The sequence below is a fragment of the Dama dama genome, chromosome 9 (genome assembly GCF_033118175.1).
Source record: "Dama dama isolate Ldn47 chromosome 9, ASM3311817v1, whole genome shotgun sequence".
NCBI classification, from domain to species: Eukaryota; Metazoa; Chordata; class Mammalia; order Artiodactyla; family Cervidae; genus Dama; species Dama dama.
The window spans coordinates 54,420,683-54,435,774 of NC_083689.1; the positions used below are offsets into that span (position 1 = coordinate 54,420,683).

Genomic DNA, 15,092 nt, shown 5'->3' on the forward strand with positions numbered 1-15,092 from the left:
CACTTCTTGAATATATCATTTGCAAATATTAATATCTTTTCCCATTCAGTAGGTGACTTTTTCATTTTGTCAGTAGATTCCTTTGCTGTGCAAAATGTTTTTAGTTTGGTGTTGTCCCATTTGTTTATTTTTGCTTTATTCATTTCATCTAGATTGTCTATTTTATTTGCATATAATTATTCATAGTAGTCTCTTGTGAGTCTTTGTATTTCTGTGATATCAGTTGTCACTTTTTTTCATTTCTGATTTTATTTATTTGGCTCCTCTCTTTTTCTTGATGAGTCTGGCTAAAGGTTTATCAATTTTGTTTATCTTTTCAAAGAACTAGCTCTTAGTTTCATTGATCTTTCCTATTTTTTTAGACTTTATTCTATTTATTTCTTCTCTGATCTCTATGATTTCTTTCCTTCTGCTAACTTTGGGTCTTGTTTGTTATTCTTTTATAGTTCCTTTCAGTGTAAGGTTAGGTTGTTTATTTGAAATTTTTCTTGTTTTCTGAGATAGGCTTGTATCTCTGTAAAGTTCCCTTTTAGAACTGCTTTTGCTGTGTCCCATAGATTTTTAGATCACTGTTTCTGTTTTTATTTGTCTCCAGATATTGATTGATTTAATAGTAACAAACCAATCTTGCGTTCTTAGCATAAATGTAGGTTTGTTGTGATGTATTATTCTTTTTATATCACTAGATTTAGTTTCTTAACGTTTTGCTTAGAATTTTAAAAATCTATATATGAAAGAAATTGACTTGTAATCTTTCATTCTTATAATGTTTTTGACAGGTTTTGGTATCAAAACTATGCTGGTCTCATATAGTACATTGAGAAGTATTACCTTTTTTCCAGTTCTTTGGAAAGTTTGTGTATGTAAATCAGTGGTTTCTTTCCCTCCTGTAAACATTTGGAAGAATTCAGAATGAAGCCTTTTTGGACTGGCATTCTCTGCATTGAAGTTTTTAATTATAAATAAAAATCTGTTATAGATATGAAACTATATAGATCTTCTGTTTCTAGTTATAACAGTTGCTTCATTGTGTTTTTCAATAATTTTGTGCATTCAAATAAATGTGAAAATACATATTTATAGAGTGTGGGCTTAAAGTTGTTTCATAATATTTCTTTTTCTTATTTTGAAATCGTAGGAACCATATGTTTCTTTTTGTATTGCTAGTGTGATATTTTTTATTTCTCTTTTTTTGGATAAGCTTTGCTGTAGATGTGTTGGGTTTTATTAGGCTTTTCAGTGAGTCATCTTTGACTGCCAGAAAATAAAAAGAAAACATTACCTTTAAATGAGCAATAGGAAGATGGACAACTGAGGTCTCAAGGGAAAAATAAAAGCCGGAATGAAATGACATCTTCAAGGGATTTAAGAAAACCTGAAAAACCTAGAATTTTGTACCCAGCGAAAATATCCTTAAGAAAAAAAAGAAGTAAATAAAAATATTTTCAAACAAAACGAAGTTGAGGAAATGCATCCCAATCAGATCTGCACTGAGGGAAATAGTAAGTGATTTCTTAATGGAAAATTTTCCCAATTAGAAGCACAGAAATACAGAAAGGAAGGAAGGGGGGAAAGAGGGAAGAAGAGGAAGTAAATATTTACTGACTAAAACAATAATAATGCACAGTAGAGTTTAAAATGTAAGAAGAACTGAAATATATGAGGACAACAACAAAAATATGGAAAGAGGTAAATGGAATTAAAAGGGATTAAGGCCATTACATTGTCCTGAAAGTAGTGAAAGTAAAAATTATATTAGACTTTAATAAGTCCAAGATGAATGTTGTATTTTCTAAGAAAATCCATTTAAGATAGTAAAGAAAAGTAGCCAATAAGTTAATAGGAGAGAGAAAATTGAATAAAAATATACTTAATTAGTCCAAATGAAGGCTAGAAATAGGGGAAAGGCAAATTAGACAAGATAAATACAAGTAGAGATTAAAATCCAGGTATATCACTAGTTACATTAAATGTAGATAGACTAAACACTCGAATTACAAAAATGGTCATACTGGTTAGAAATTATACTCCCATATGTCAGTTATCAGAGACACACTTTTACAAAAAGGATAAAAAAAAGTGGGAAGTAAAAGAATGGAAAGAGACATACCATGTAAACACTTATCAAAAGGAAACTGTAGAGCTAACTTTACAGGTATCACTTATAGTGGACCTGAAGACAAGAAGCCTAATAGATATAAATAGGGGCATTATGTAATAATAAAATGGTTAGTCCATTAGGAAGATAAAACAATCATAAAATTTAATGTGTTAATAACATCACGTTTAAGTACCTTAAGCGAAAACAGTTAAACTTTAAGGAGAAGTAGAGAAATCTATAACCAGAATGGGAAATTTTAACATACTTTGTTCAGAAACAGAATAAGGGGACAAAAAAAAAAAAAAAAAAAAAACCAATGAGGATACAGAGAATTTGAATAAGGTGGTTAATGAGCATGTATGTGTATGCATATAAAACCACCCAGTAACTGCAGAATGAAAAATCTTTAAAATACACATGAGCATGTGGTGCATGTAAGAAAATTAAGTGTAATCTGGACCAAAGAAGAAATATCAATGAATCCATGACAAGTTTTCATGTATGCATGCTTAATTGCTCAGTTGTGTCTAACAGTATGTCAGGCTGTGAATGGTTGATTTTTGTAAATGTTCATGAATGTCTGTGTTTATGAAAGGGGTAATATTATGAAATTGCCTGTAAAAGTACTCTGTATATGTTTGTTAAGTCTTTTGCCAGTTGTGTTGTTCAAATATTCTGCATTCTTTTTTACTCTTTTTATTTGCTTATTTTATGTGACTGAAAAGGTTATGTTAAAATGTCTCACTGTAAATGAATTTTTTATTTCTTCTTGGATTTTTGTCACATTTTTACTTCATATATTTTGAGGCTTTTTATTTTATTTAGATACTTAACCCAATTTAGATTTGTAATATTTTCCTGTTAAATGGAAAACTTCTAACATTATGGAATAACTCTCTATCTCTACTTCTATTGGTGATGAACTGTTTTAGTTTCTGTTTGCCTATGATGTCATTCTTGATAGATATTTTTCCTTGGGTATAGAATTCTAGGTAAGCATTTCCTTCACTTTGGCACATTAAATTTATCACCTACTTTTTGGGTTTCACTGTTGTCTTGTTATGCTCTTTTTTGAGAAATTTCTTATTATTTTTCTTTCAGTTTTGCTAATTTTGTCTTCCTTTGTGCCTAATATTCTACTGAAAGTGTCCCTTGAATTTTCTTTTTAGTTATTCTGTTTTTCATTTAAAAATTCTAATATTATTGTTCATATCTTCTGGGTTATTTTAAATTTATTTTACTTCTCTGAAAATATTTTCAAACTTGCTTTTATTTCTTTAAATATATTAAATCTCTGATATTTATACAGTCTGCAGTCTGAAAGTATGTTTCTGCTGAGTGCTGCATCAATTAGTTTTTTATCACAGCTCCATATTTCCATGTGTTCCAGATTTCCCCCGACTTCTGATGGTCATTACCCTGAAAATAATATTTCTCAGGATATCCTGAGATCTTGTATGAAAGTACCTTCAGGATAGATTTTTATTTACATCTGCCAGTGTCTGAGGGGCTTCCCAGGTAGCTCAGGAGTTAAGAACCTGTCTGCAATGCAGGAAATGCAGGAGATGCTGGTTCAATCCCTGGGTCAGGAAGATCTTCTGGGGAAGATATGGCAACCCACTCCAGTATTCTTGCCTGGAGAATCCTATGGACAGAGGAGCCTGGCAGGCTGTACAGTCCATGGGGTCAGAGAGAGTCGGACACTACTGAAGTGACTGAACACACACATGCGAGTGTCTGAATATTACCAGTTGCATGCTACCTTAATTTCAAGATTTGACGATCTTTGGAGGCTTAGGCTCTATGTATACCCAGCTGAAAATCTACAGGATATCCAGTATACAACCACAACTTTATAAGACTTTTTTTCCTTTCCTGTTTTCCTTCTGTTTTTGTTGTCTTGAAATGAAATTTCCCAGCAGTGGATAGGTTTAGTTTTGTTACACCATCTCCTGGAGGGTATGGTCCTTGGGTTCCAGATGACTGTAGTTTGGAGATCCTATAAGATTTCTCTTCTTATGTACTTTCTGGTCCTTAATTTCTGTCTTCCTTATCCTACAAATTATCTGGATTTACAACCAAGTTTATGTTGGCAGATGCTTTCAAAACAAAAAGCAAGTTCAAAATTCTGCTTACCTCTCTGGGTTTAAGTTTCCTCCAGACTTTGTCTTAGCAGTTCTCACAATCTTATCAGATTTTCAGTGCTTTTAAGATAATTGTTTTAATATTTTATCTAGAATATTTACTTGCTTTCAGTAAGATGGCTGCTCTGAATAATTTAAGCTTCCATTACCCAAGATTCCATAGTATACAATTTTATCACCAGCATATTAGCATCTAAGTAGTATTGAAATGCTTTATAGGGGAATTTAAATCTTTTATTATTATTTTGGGCTTCCCAGGTGGCACTAGTGATAAAGAACCAGCAATTACTGATTTGGGGAAAAAAAGTAATTCATACATTAGATCTACTATGAACCAAGAGAGCACATGCTTTCACTTAAAACATTCAGACAATAACCTATTGTCTGAAAAAGAATACACACACACACACGTTACATCTATGTAACTGAATCACTGTGCTGTATACCGACACTAACGTGACATTGTAAATCAACCATATTTCAATAAAAAGCAAACAAAAACATTCAGATAATCAAATTTTATTAAAGGTGGTATTTGTGACTTTGCTTGACATACAGTTTCCATATTTCTTTATTCTAGTCACTCCATCTGACATACTTTTTAAAGCATGAGACACTCAAAATGTAGAGACAGATAAGATATAATCCATAACAGTGAAAGATAGCTCAACAATAAACAGGTAAGCCATCAATTATAATAGAAACAGATTAGAGCTACAATGAAACAAATACATGCTACCCTGGAATGCAGAGGGAAGGCAACTAACTTAGTATGTTGTTTGGTTGAGGGTGGGGACATGCAGAGAGATCCATGTAAGATATCTCTATAGTAGAGGATTAATGGATGATGTGGGAAGCAAGGAGATAGATTGGTGAATGAGTATTTCAGGCAGAGCAAAATCCATAAAGCCCTGGAGAAATGAGAAAGCATAAGAGAAACTGAAAATACTTTGATTTGGTCAGAATATACTGTATATGTGTAAGCAAAGAAGAAGTTGAGGCTAGAAAAATAAGAATCAGGTAAGATTCTTCAATGTTTAGAATATCAGATTTTATCATGAGGAAATAAGTAGCTGATAAGGTTGAGAAAAAGGTTTAAAAATAACTTTTCCATTAAATAGTACCACATGATCATTGTAGATGTTTTATAAAAAGAAATTACCTGTAATTCCAAAACCTAAGTACAGTCACAATTATATGTTTACAGCTCTTTTTTTTCCATTTATTTTTATTAGTTGGAGGCTAATTACTTTACAATATTGTAGCTCTTTTTTAAAAAACATGTTCCATGTGTATTTTTAAAAATAGTTGAAATAATATATAAATAATTTATATATTATAGAATATAGTAAAATTTAGGGAAGTATAGGCATTTTTAAATGATTAAGTTTTTATTGAGATATAGTTGATATACAATAATGTATGTTTCAGATGAATAACATAGTAATTCACAGTTTTTAAATGTTTTATTCCATTTATAGTTATTATAAAATATTTGCTATATTCTCTGTGTTGTACAACGTATCCTTGTAGCTTATCTGTTTTATATAGTCTGTAGCCCTTAATCCCCTACCCATATCTTGCTCCCTCCTCTTCTCTCTTCCCGCTGGTAACCACTAGTTTGTTCTCTATGAATCTGTTTCTTTTTTGTTATAGAGGTCAACATTTTAGATGACTGTATGATAGTTCGTCACAGATAATTTTCCTATGCTAAACATTTAATTCTAGTGTTTATTATAAATGTCACTGTCGTGAACAAGTTTGTACATTGATCTTTGCTTGATTTTCAGATAAATTCCTTAGGAAAATGCATAGAAGACATCCTGCTATTAGCTTGAAAGTTGACATTTTTTGTGTTTTTTAAACTTCAAAAATTCTTTTTTTTATCACTTTGGTGGTTATCTTAGGTGTTACACCATAATCCTTGACTTCTCAAAGTCTAATTACTAATTAGTACTTTTAGCTCTTTTTGCTGGATCTATTTCTGTAATAGTTGTGGGTCATGATTTATTCTTGCTCAGACATATTATTTTTTTGTCCCTATTTATAGCCACATTTGGGACTATTTTGGAAAATACTGTTCAGTCATGTCCGATAATAATTGCAAGTTAATTAATTAGTTGAGCCAGATTTTGTCTAGTCCCCAGATCAGTAACTAGAAATAACACAGACACCCAGGATGTAAATAACATAACTGTTAATAGTTTCCCATTCCTGCTCTTTTGACTTGAAAAATGGCATGTAATAGATAAAAGGTTTTACATTTGTCTTCTTCTCTTAGAAAGGAGGGCACATTCTATATCTCCATCAAAACCTTTAAAGGATATCTTCTTCAGATTAATGATAGTAGTCTGAGCAAGATTGTTAATTATTAATGTGTGTAAGATTAAATGTTCCTCCCAAGCACCTGTCCTCTACCATCAAGGATTATGATTATAATCTCAGAAGATTATAGCCATGCATTTGGATTCATTCTGAATCACAATTGATGACTTGTAATGCCTTTCAACTTTCATTCAACTGAAAATCAAATAGGTCTGAATTGTCACGGCACTCTTTTTACTTCTGTGGAGAGCAAAGAACCTTATAATTTTGAAGACATAGCACTAGCGTTTGCCTCTTTTATGGTGTCTTTCATAATCTATGACCCTTGGGCTCACAAACATTTTGTTCATAAATGAGATTTTATCACCAAGCAAGAAGATTTACATAAGTCTGTATAGTAACTGAGGAGTTGATAGTAGTTCACGTTAGTATTTATAGCTATGATATTATTCTACCTATTTAGATGAACAGAGGAATAAATTGTGAAAATTTAATCTATAGTTTACGTACATATCAGCTGCCATCTGCCTCACTTAAATTTGCCTCTCCTCTGAAACCCACTGTTTATTCCTTCTGTGATTCATTTACAAGTTAATATTTTATCTGTAGTTCTCTTGAAATGTCCTATTGAAGGTTGTGCCCTAGGGTGGTTTGATGGAATTTACTTTTTAAGAGCTTTTTTTTTTGGTCTATGTGATGGCTGAATGTTCTCCGGTTTAACAGCTTATTTGAGGAAATAATATTTTTGGAAATACAAGACCAGAAGAAACTTAAATCACATTTTTGTGTTTGAAAATTTTGTTTTCTCCTTATAACATCAATAGATTTTGTTTTACAGCTAAAATAATATTAAAAATATTACATGAAAACTCTAAAATCACCAGGATCCCCCAAGATATTAATCTAAATTTAGACAAGCAGTTAATTATATGTGGGTTCTTTACCACTAGTGCCACCTGGGAAACCCGTAAGGAAAGGGAATAATTTCCTTTTTTTCTTTAAAGGTTGTTATCAAGTACTTCCAGGCTTCCCTAGTAGCTCAGTTGGTAAAGAATCTGCCTGCAATGCGGGAGACCTGGGCTCGATCCCTGGGTTGGGAAGATCTCCTGGAGAAGGAATAGTGCCCACTCCTGTATTCCAGATAATTTGGTCAGGATGAAAACAAGGCCAGTTTCCACACTTGTTTAAGAACCTTAAAATTTTATAGTGATATTCATGGCTTTATTTTTTATCAACTTATTATAATTATCTTAATAACTATAATGTATAGTTATAATGTATAGTATAGATAAAGCTATATCTTAATAGACTGTATCCATTTAAAGTATTTGATCCAGTGAGTTTTATTTTTAAAAACTGAGGTTTATTATATGCAATATTATATAATTTTCAGGTGTACAGCATACTGATTTACAATTTTTAAAGGATTTGTTTCATTTATAATTATTATAAAATATTGGCTCTATTTCCTGTGTTGTACTGTATATCCTTGTAGCTTATTTGTTTTATACACAGGAATTTCTCCCTGTTAATCACCTGTCCCTACTTTGCCCTTCCCTCCTCCCCTCTCCCCACTGCTAACCACTAATTTGTTCTCTACATCTGTGAGCCTGTTTTTTTTGTTATAGTCACGAGTTTATTTTTTAGATTCCATGATTCAGTGCATTTTAGTGATTGTGTACATTCTTGAAATTACCACTAACCTAAAGGTATAGAATATTTTCACCACTCCCAAAAGTTTTCTGTGGTTCTTTTGCAGTTATTTCTCCCTTCAACTCAGGCCTCAAAGAACTACTGATCTGCTTTCAGTTACTATAAATTGGTTGCATTTTCCAGAATAATATATAAATGGAATTGTTCAATAAGAAGTTTTTGTATCTACCTTCTTTAACTCAGCATAATGATTTTCAGATTCATTCATATTGCTGGGTATTTTGAGTAGTTCATTCCTTTTCATCATTGAGTAGTATTCCATTGTATGGATATATCACATTTTTATTGCCTAGTCACCTGTCAATGGAATGTTTTTTCTAATTTTTAGCTGTTAAGAAAAAGACTTCTGTGTAGACTGGTTACATTCTATGGTAGGTGTATGTTTTAAGAAACCAACACACTGTCAAAGTGTGCACCATTTCACATGTTCACTAGCAACCATATGGGGGCTCCAGTTGCTCCACATCTTCATAAACATTTGGTCAGTCTTTTTAAAAAAGGTCCTTTATCACAACCATTCTAATGAGTGTGAACCGTTATTTAATTGTGGTTTTAATTAGCATTTCCCTAATGATTTTGTGCTTTTTTAAAAATGTGCATCCACTCGTATGTCTTCTCCTAAGGAGTATGTTAAAATTATTTTCCCGTTTTTTATTGGTTTGTGTGCCTCATTATTACTGATTTGTAAAAATCTATATACAAGTCCTATATCAGATATATGTATTGCAGATACTCTCTCCCGTTCTGTGTCTTACCCATTCATTTTCTTAATAGTGTCCTTTGAAGACCAAAGTTTTAAATTTTGATGAGGGTAAATTAGTTTTTGTTTTATGATTTATGTCTCTTGTGTTCTCCTTAGAAAACTTTTGCTTATTCCAAGTTGACAAAGAATTTTCTCTGTGTTTTCTTCTAGAAGCTTTTAGATTTAGTTCTGTGAGCCATTCAAGCTAATTTCTGTGGATGGTATGAGGTAATGTAGATTTATTTTTTTCCATTCAAAGACCATTTATTGAAAAGACCTACTCTTTTCAATTAACATGTCATGTTTATCAAAAATCAATGGACCATATTATGTTGGCCTTATTCTGGACTCTATTTCCTCCCTTTGATCTGTATGTTTTTTCTTTTACCAGTAGTAAATTGTTTTGATATTGTAATTTTATAAGTTTGGAAATGAGCTGTATAAGATTCCTTAGGATTTTCTAATTGTATCATCTGGAAATAGAGACTCTTACTTCTTTCTTCCAGGATTATATTTAATATTTTTATTTATTACTTAATAGCAAGGGCTAAAACCTATAGTACAATAGTGAATAGAAGTGATAAGAGCAGGCATCCTTGCTTTATTTCCAACTTTAGGGGATAAGTATTCAATATTTCACCATTAAGTATTATGGAAGTCATAGATTTTTTATAAATGCTTTATCAAATTGAGGAAATTCCTCTCTCTGGATTGTTCAGAATTTTATCATGAATAGTTACTGAATTTTGTCAAAATTTTTTTCCACATCAATTGAAGTGAAAATAAAGTTTTCGTCTCTAACCTACGAATATGGTAAATTATACTGATTGTTTTTGAATGTTGAAACAACCTTTCATTCCTGGGATAAACCTTAGACATGATTATTGTCTTTAAGCATATTGTTGGATTAGATTTGCTAATATTTTGTAATTTTTACACCTGTGTTTGTACAAGATATCTTTATGTGATTTTCTCATTTTTTTCTTTTCTATTCTTTCTGTTGTGATATCTTTGTCAGGCTGTGCTATTATCTGACCCAATAAAAAGACTCAATTTCTTTGATAGATTTTTAAATTAAAAATGGAAACACTATTCATATATTTGTTTCATTTTGAGTTAGTCTTAAGATGTCTTTTTCAAAGAATTTGTCTGTTTCTTCCAGTTATGTTTGTTAGCACAAAATTATTAATAGTGTTCTCTCATCTTTTAATGTCTGTGTAGTTTATAGTGATAGCATTCCTTTTATTCCTGATATTGATGATTTGTGTTCTATTTTTTTCTTGATCAGTCTAGCTTGAAGTTTATCAATTTTGTTGATCTTTTCAAAGAGCCAGCTTTTGACTTTTTTCATACATTTTCTATTATTTTTCTGCTTTCTGTTTTATTAATTTCCTCATCTTGATTATTTGCATTCTTCTCTGACTTTGGGTTTACTTTGCTCCTTTTTACATTTTTGGGTGCATTTTTCTATATCCTTTTCTATATCCTTTAGGTATATTCTATATCTAATTTTAAACTTCTAATAGAAAAAATTAAGGCTACAAAGTCCCCTCTAAAAACTGTTTATTTGCATTCAACAAATTTCGATATATTATATTTTTATTTTTGCTCTTTTTAAAGTATGTTCAATTTCCCTCTGATTTATTCTTTTGCCCATTGATTACTTAGGAGTGTCTTTAAGTTTACAAATATTTGTGGTTTTCCTAGCTATCTTATTACTTTTGATTTCTATTTAATTCTGTTTTGTTCAACGAAGATACTCTGCCCAATTTCAGTCTTTTGAGGTTTATTTTTATTCCCTGGTGGCTCAGATGGTAAAGCATTTGACTGCAATGTGGGAGACCCGGGTTCGATCCCTGGGTGGGGAAGATCCCATGGAGAAGGAAATGGCAACCCATTTCCAGTACTCTTCCCTGGAAAATTCCCTGGATGGAGGAGCCTGATGGGCTACAGTCCATGTGGTCACAAAGAGTTGGACATGACTGAGTGATTTCACTTTCTTTTTATGTCTCAGTATACAGTCTATCTTGGTAAATGTACCAAATGTACTTTAAAAGAATGTGTATTCTGCAGTTGTCAGGTGTAGTGATTTATAAGTATAAGTAATTATTTAGGTCTTCACCGATATTTTTGCATAGTTCTATCAGTTGCTGTGAGAGCAGTGTTAAAGTGTTTATTATTATTATAGTTCTCCCTTTAATTGTGTCCATTTTTGCTTCATGCATTGTGAGGCTCTACTATTAGGCATATGTACACATTTATGATTATTACAATCTTCCTGATTTACTGACCCTTCTATTTTTATGAAATATCTCTTTGTTGCTCAGATCATGAACTCCTCATTGCCAAATTCAGACTTAAATTGAAGAAAGTGGGGAAAATCATTAGACCATTCAGGTATGACCTAAATCAAATCCCTTATGATTATACAGTGGAAGTGAGAAATAGATTTAAGGGACTAGATCTGATAGACAGAGTGCCTGAACTATGGACGGAGGTTCGTGACATTGTACAGGAGACAGGGATCAAGACCATCTCCAAGGAAAAGAAATGCAAAAAGGCAAAATGGTTGTCTGAGGAGGCCTTACAAATAGCTGTGAAAGGAAGAGAAGCAAAAAGCAAAGGAGAAAAGGAACGATATACCCATTTGAATGCAGACTTCCAACGAATAGCAAGGAGAGATAAGAAAGCCTTTCTCAGTGATCAATGCAAAGAAATAGAGGAAGACAATAGAATGGGAAAGACTAGAGATCTCTTTAAGAAAATTAGAGATACCAAAGGAACATTCCATGCAAAGATGGGCACAATAAAGGACAGAAATGGTATGGACCTAACAGAAGCAGAAGATATTAAGAAGAGGTGGCAAGAATACACAGAAGAACTGTACAAAAAAGATCTTCATGACCCAGATGATCACGATGGTGTGATCACTCACCTAGAGTCAGACATCCTGGAATATGAAGTCAAGTAGCCCTTAGGAAGCATCACTACAAACAAAGCTAATGGAGGTGATGGAATTCCAGTTGAGCTATTTCAAATCCTAAAAGATGATGCTGTGAAAGTGCTGCACTGCTAGCAAATTTGGAAACTCAGCAGTGACCACAGGACTGGAAAAGGTCAGTTTTTATTCCAATCCCAAAGAAAGGCAATCCCCCAAAATGCTCAAACTACTGACAATTGCACTCATCTCACACGCTGATAAAGTAATGCTCAAAATTCTCCAAACCAGGCTTCAGCAATACATGAACGATGAACTTCCAGATGTTCAAGCTGGGTTTAGAAATGGCAGTGGGACCAGAGATCAAATTGCCAATATCCACTGGATCATTCAAAAAGCAAGAGAGCTCCAGAAAAACATCTATTTCTGCTTTGTTGACTACACCAAAGCCTTTGACTGTGTGGATCACAATAAACTGTGGAAAGTTCTTCAAGAGATGGGAATACCAGACCACCTGACCTGCCTCTTGAAAAACCTGTATGCAGGTAGGAAGCAACAGTTAGAACTGGACATGGAACCAACAGACTGGTTCCAAATAGGAAAAGGAGTACATCAAGGCAATATATTGTCACCCTGCTTATTTAACTTATATGCAGAGTACATCATGAGAAACACTGGGCTGGATGAAGCACAAGCTGGAATCAAGATTGCAGGGAGAAATATCAATAACCTCAGATATACAGATGACACCACCCTCATGGCAGAAAGTGAAGAAGAACTAAAAAGCCTCTTGATGAAAGAGGAGACTGAAAAGTTGGCTTAAAGCTCAACATTCAGAAAACGAAGATCATGGCATCCAGTCCCATCACTTCATGGGAAATAGATGGGGAAACAGTAGAAACAGTGGCTGACTATTTTTCTGGGCTTCAAAATCACTGCAGATGGTGACTGCAGCCATGAAATTAAAAGACGCTTACTCCTTGGAAGAAAAGTTATGACCAACCTAGACAGCATATTTAAAAAGCAGAGACATTACTTTGTCAACAAAGGTCTGTCTAGTCAAGGCTGTGGTTTTTCCAGTAGTCAAGTATGGATGTGAGAGTTGGACTATAAAGAGGGCTGAGTGCAGAAGAATTGATGCTTTTGAACTGTGGTGTTGGAGAAGACTCTTGAGAGTCCCTTGTACTGCAAGGAGATCCAACCAGTCCATCCCAGAGGAGATCAGTCCTGTGTGTTCATTGGAAGGACTGATGTTGAAGCTGAGGCTCCTATACTTTGGCCACTTGATGTGAAGAGTGACTCATTGGAAAAGACCCTGATGCTGGGAAAGATTGAGGGCAGAGGAGAAGGGGACGACAGAGGATGAGATGGTTGGATGGCATCACCAACTCAATGGACATGAGTTTGAGTGAACTCTGGGAATTGGTGATGGACAGGGAGGCCTGACGTCATGGGGTCGCAAAGAGTCGGACACGACTGAGTGACTGAACTGAACTGAACTATACTCTTTTTTTGAAGTATATTTTATCTGATATTAAAGTGGCCATTCCAGTTTCATATTTACTGTGTGCTTGGCATATCTCTTTTCATCCATTTACTCTCTGTTTCTTTACATTTAAAATATGCCCTTACTGTACAAAGAATATGTTTTGGTCTTGTTCTTTTATCCATCTTGGTAACTGTTATCTTTTGATTGAAGTTAATTTATGTGATTATTGATATGTTTGAATTTGTGTTCTCTAATATACTGTCTTTCATTGTCCACTCTGAGTTTGTCCTTCTGGTCTTGCTTGATTCTTTTGAATTATTTGAATATTCTTTAGAATTCCATTTAATTTTTGGATATACCTATTTTTAGTTAAATCTATTTGCATATTTTAGTTGTTGCTTTAAGGATTATAGTATGTATCTTAACTTTTATCAGTCTACTTAGAGTTACTTGTGTTCCACTTTCATAAAACATAGTAATGTAGTAACCCATAACCATATAAAACTGTTCAGCTCATGTCATTGCAATGACATGTCAAGCAATGACTCTCTCATGTCATTGCTTATACTATAGTTTTCATTTGTATTAAACTCGTACAATATTAAGCCAAGACACAAGATACAGTTATAATTTTTGTTTAGTCATTGTGTGCTCTAGAGATGTTAAGATAAAAAGTCATTTTTATTCATCCAGACATTTACCACTTTTAGTGCAGTTATTTGTTTCCAAAGAGTCTAATTTCCCTGTCGTATCTTTTCACTTCAGCCTGAAAAAGTTTATTTAGCATCTTTCAATGCGTATCTGCTGCAGTGATTTTTCTTAGTTTTCATTATTGGAAAATGTATTTATTTCTATTGCATTTTTGACTGATAAAGAGTTGTGAATTGATAGTTTTTTCTTTCTTTCAGCATTTTAAAGATTTTATTCCACTGTCTTTTAACCTCTGTGTTTCCTTGTATTTATTTTTGGCTCTGCTGGGTCTTTGCTTTGCATGGGCTTTCTCTAGTTGTGGAGAGCAGGGGCTACTCTTCATTGCGGTGCGAGGGCTTTGCATTGTGGTAGCTACTCTTGCAGAGCACATGCTCTAGAGTGCTGACTGATAGTTGTGGCCCACGGGCTTAGTTGTTCTGCAGCATGTGGAATCCTCCTAGATCAGGGATTGAACCTGTGTCTCCTGCATTGGCAGGTGGATTCTTACCCACTGTGCCACCAGGGAAGTCCTTAACCTCTGTGTTTTCTGATGAGAAGTCTACAGTCATTTAAGTCATTGTTACCTTTCTATAATACGGTTGTTTTTGTTACTCTTTTTTTGGGTGAGGTGTACTGATTTCAAGGTTTTCTACTTATCTTTGGTTCAGAAATTTGACTATGATGTGCTTGCTTGTAGTTTTCTTCATATTTATCCTGTTTGGGATTACCTGAGTTTACTAAACCTGTAAATTTTTGTCTTTCACCAAATCTGGAAAAATTTTTGTCCTTAATTCCTAATAGAGCCAAGAAATATTTGGCTCTATTCTCTGTTTTCTCTCTTTCTGATTTCTTTTACCTATATATGAAACCTTTGAATATTTTCTGGTTTTATCATTGTAGGGTTTAACTTTTGTCCTTAATAGTCATATTTCTATAACCTCATATATAGG

General features: G+C 33.2%; 1 protein-coding gene across 11 annotated transcripts in view; it reads left to right on the forward strand.

Annotated features, from left to right (window-relative positions):
• Nucleotides 1-15,092, forward strand: part of LOC133062479 (protocadherin alpha-C2) — a 192,358-nt gene that overhangs the window by 117,224 nt on the left and 60,042 nt on the right. Inside the window, exon 2 of one of the 11 annotated variants that reach the window (XM_061151516.1) lies at nucleotides 11,353-11,432. The exons of 9 other annotated variants lie outside the window; for them this stretch is intronic. In XM_061151516.1, the coding sequence (XP_061007499.1) occupies nucleotides 11,353-11,391 (39 nt within the window). In that variant the 3' untranslated portion in view covers nucleotides 11,392-11,432. Of the gene's footprint in view, nucleotides 1-9,196; nucleotides 9,240-11,352; nucleotides 11,433-15,092 lie in introns of those variants that run through there. One more of the 11 variants, XM_061151517.1, reaches the window with a different exon arrangement.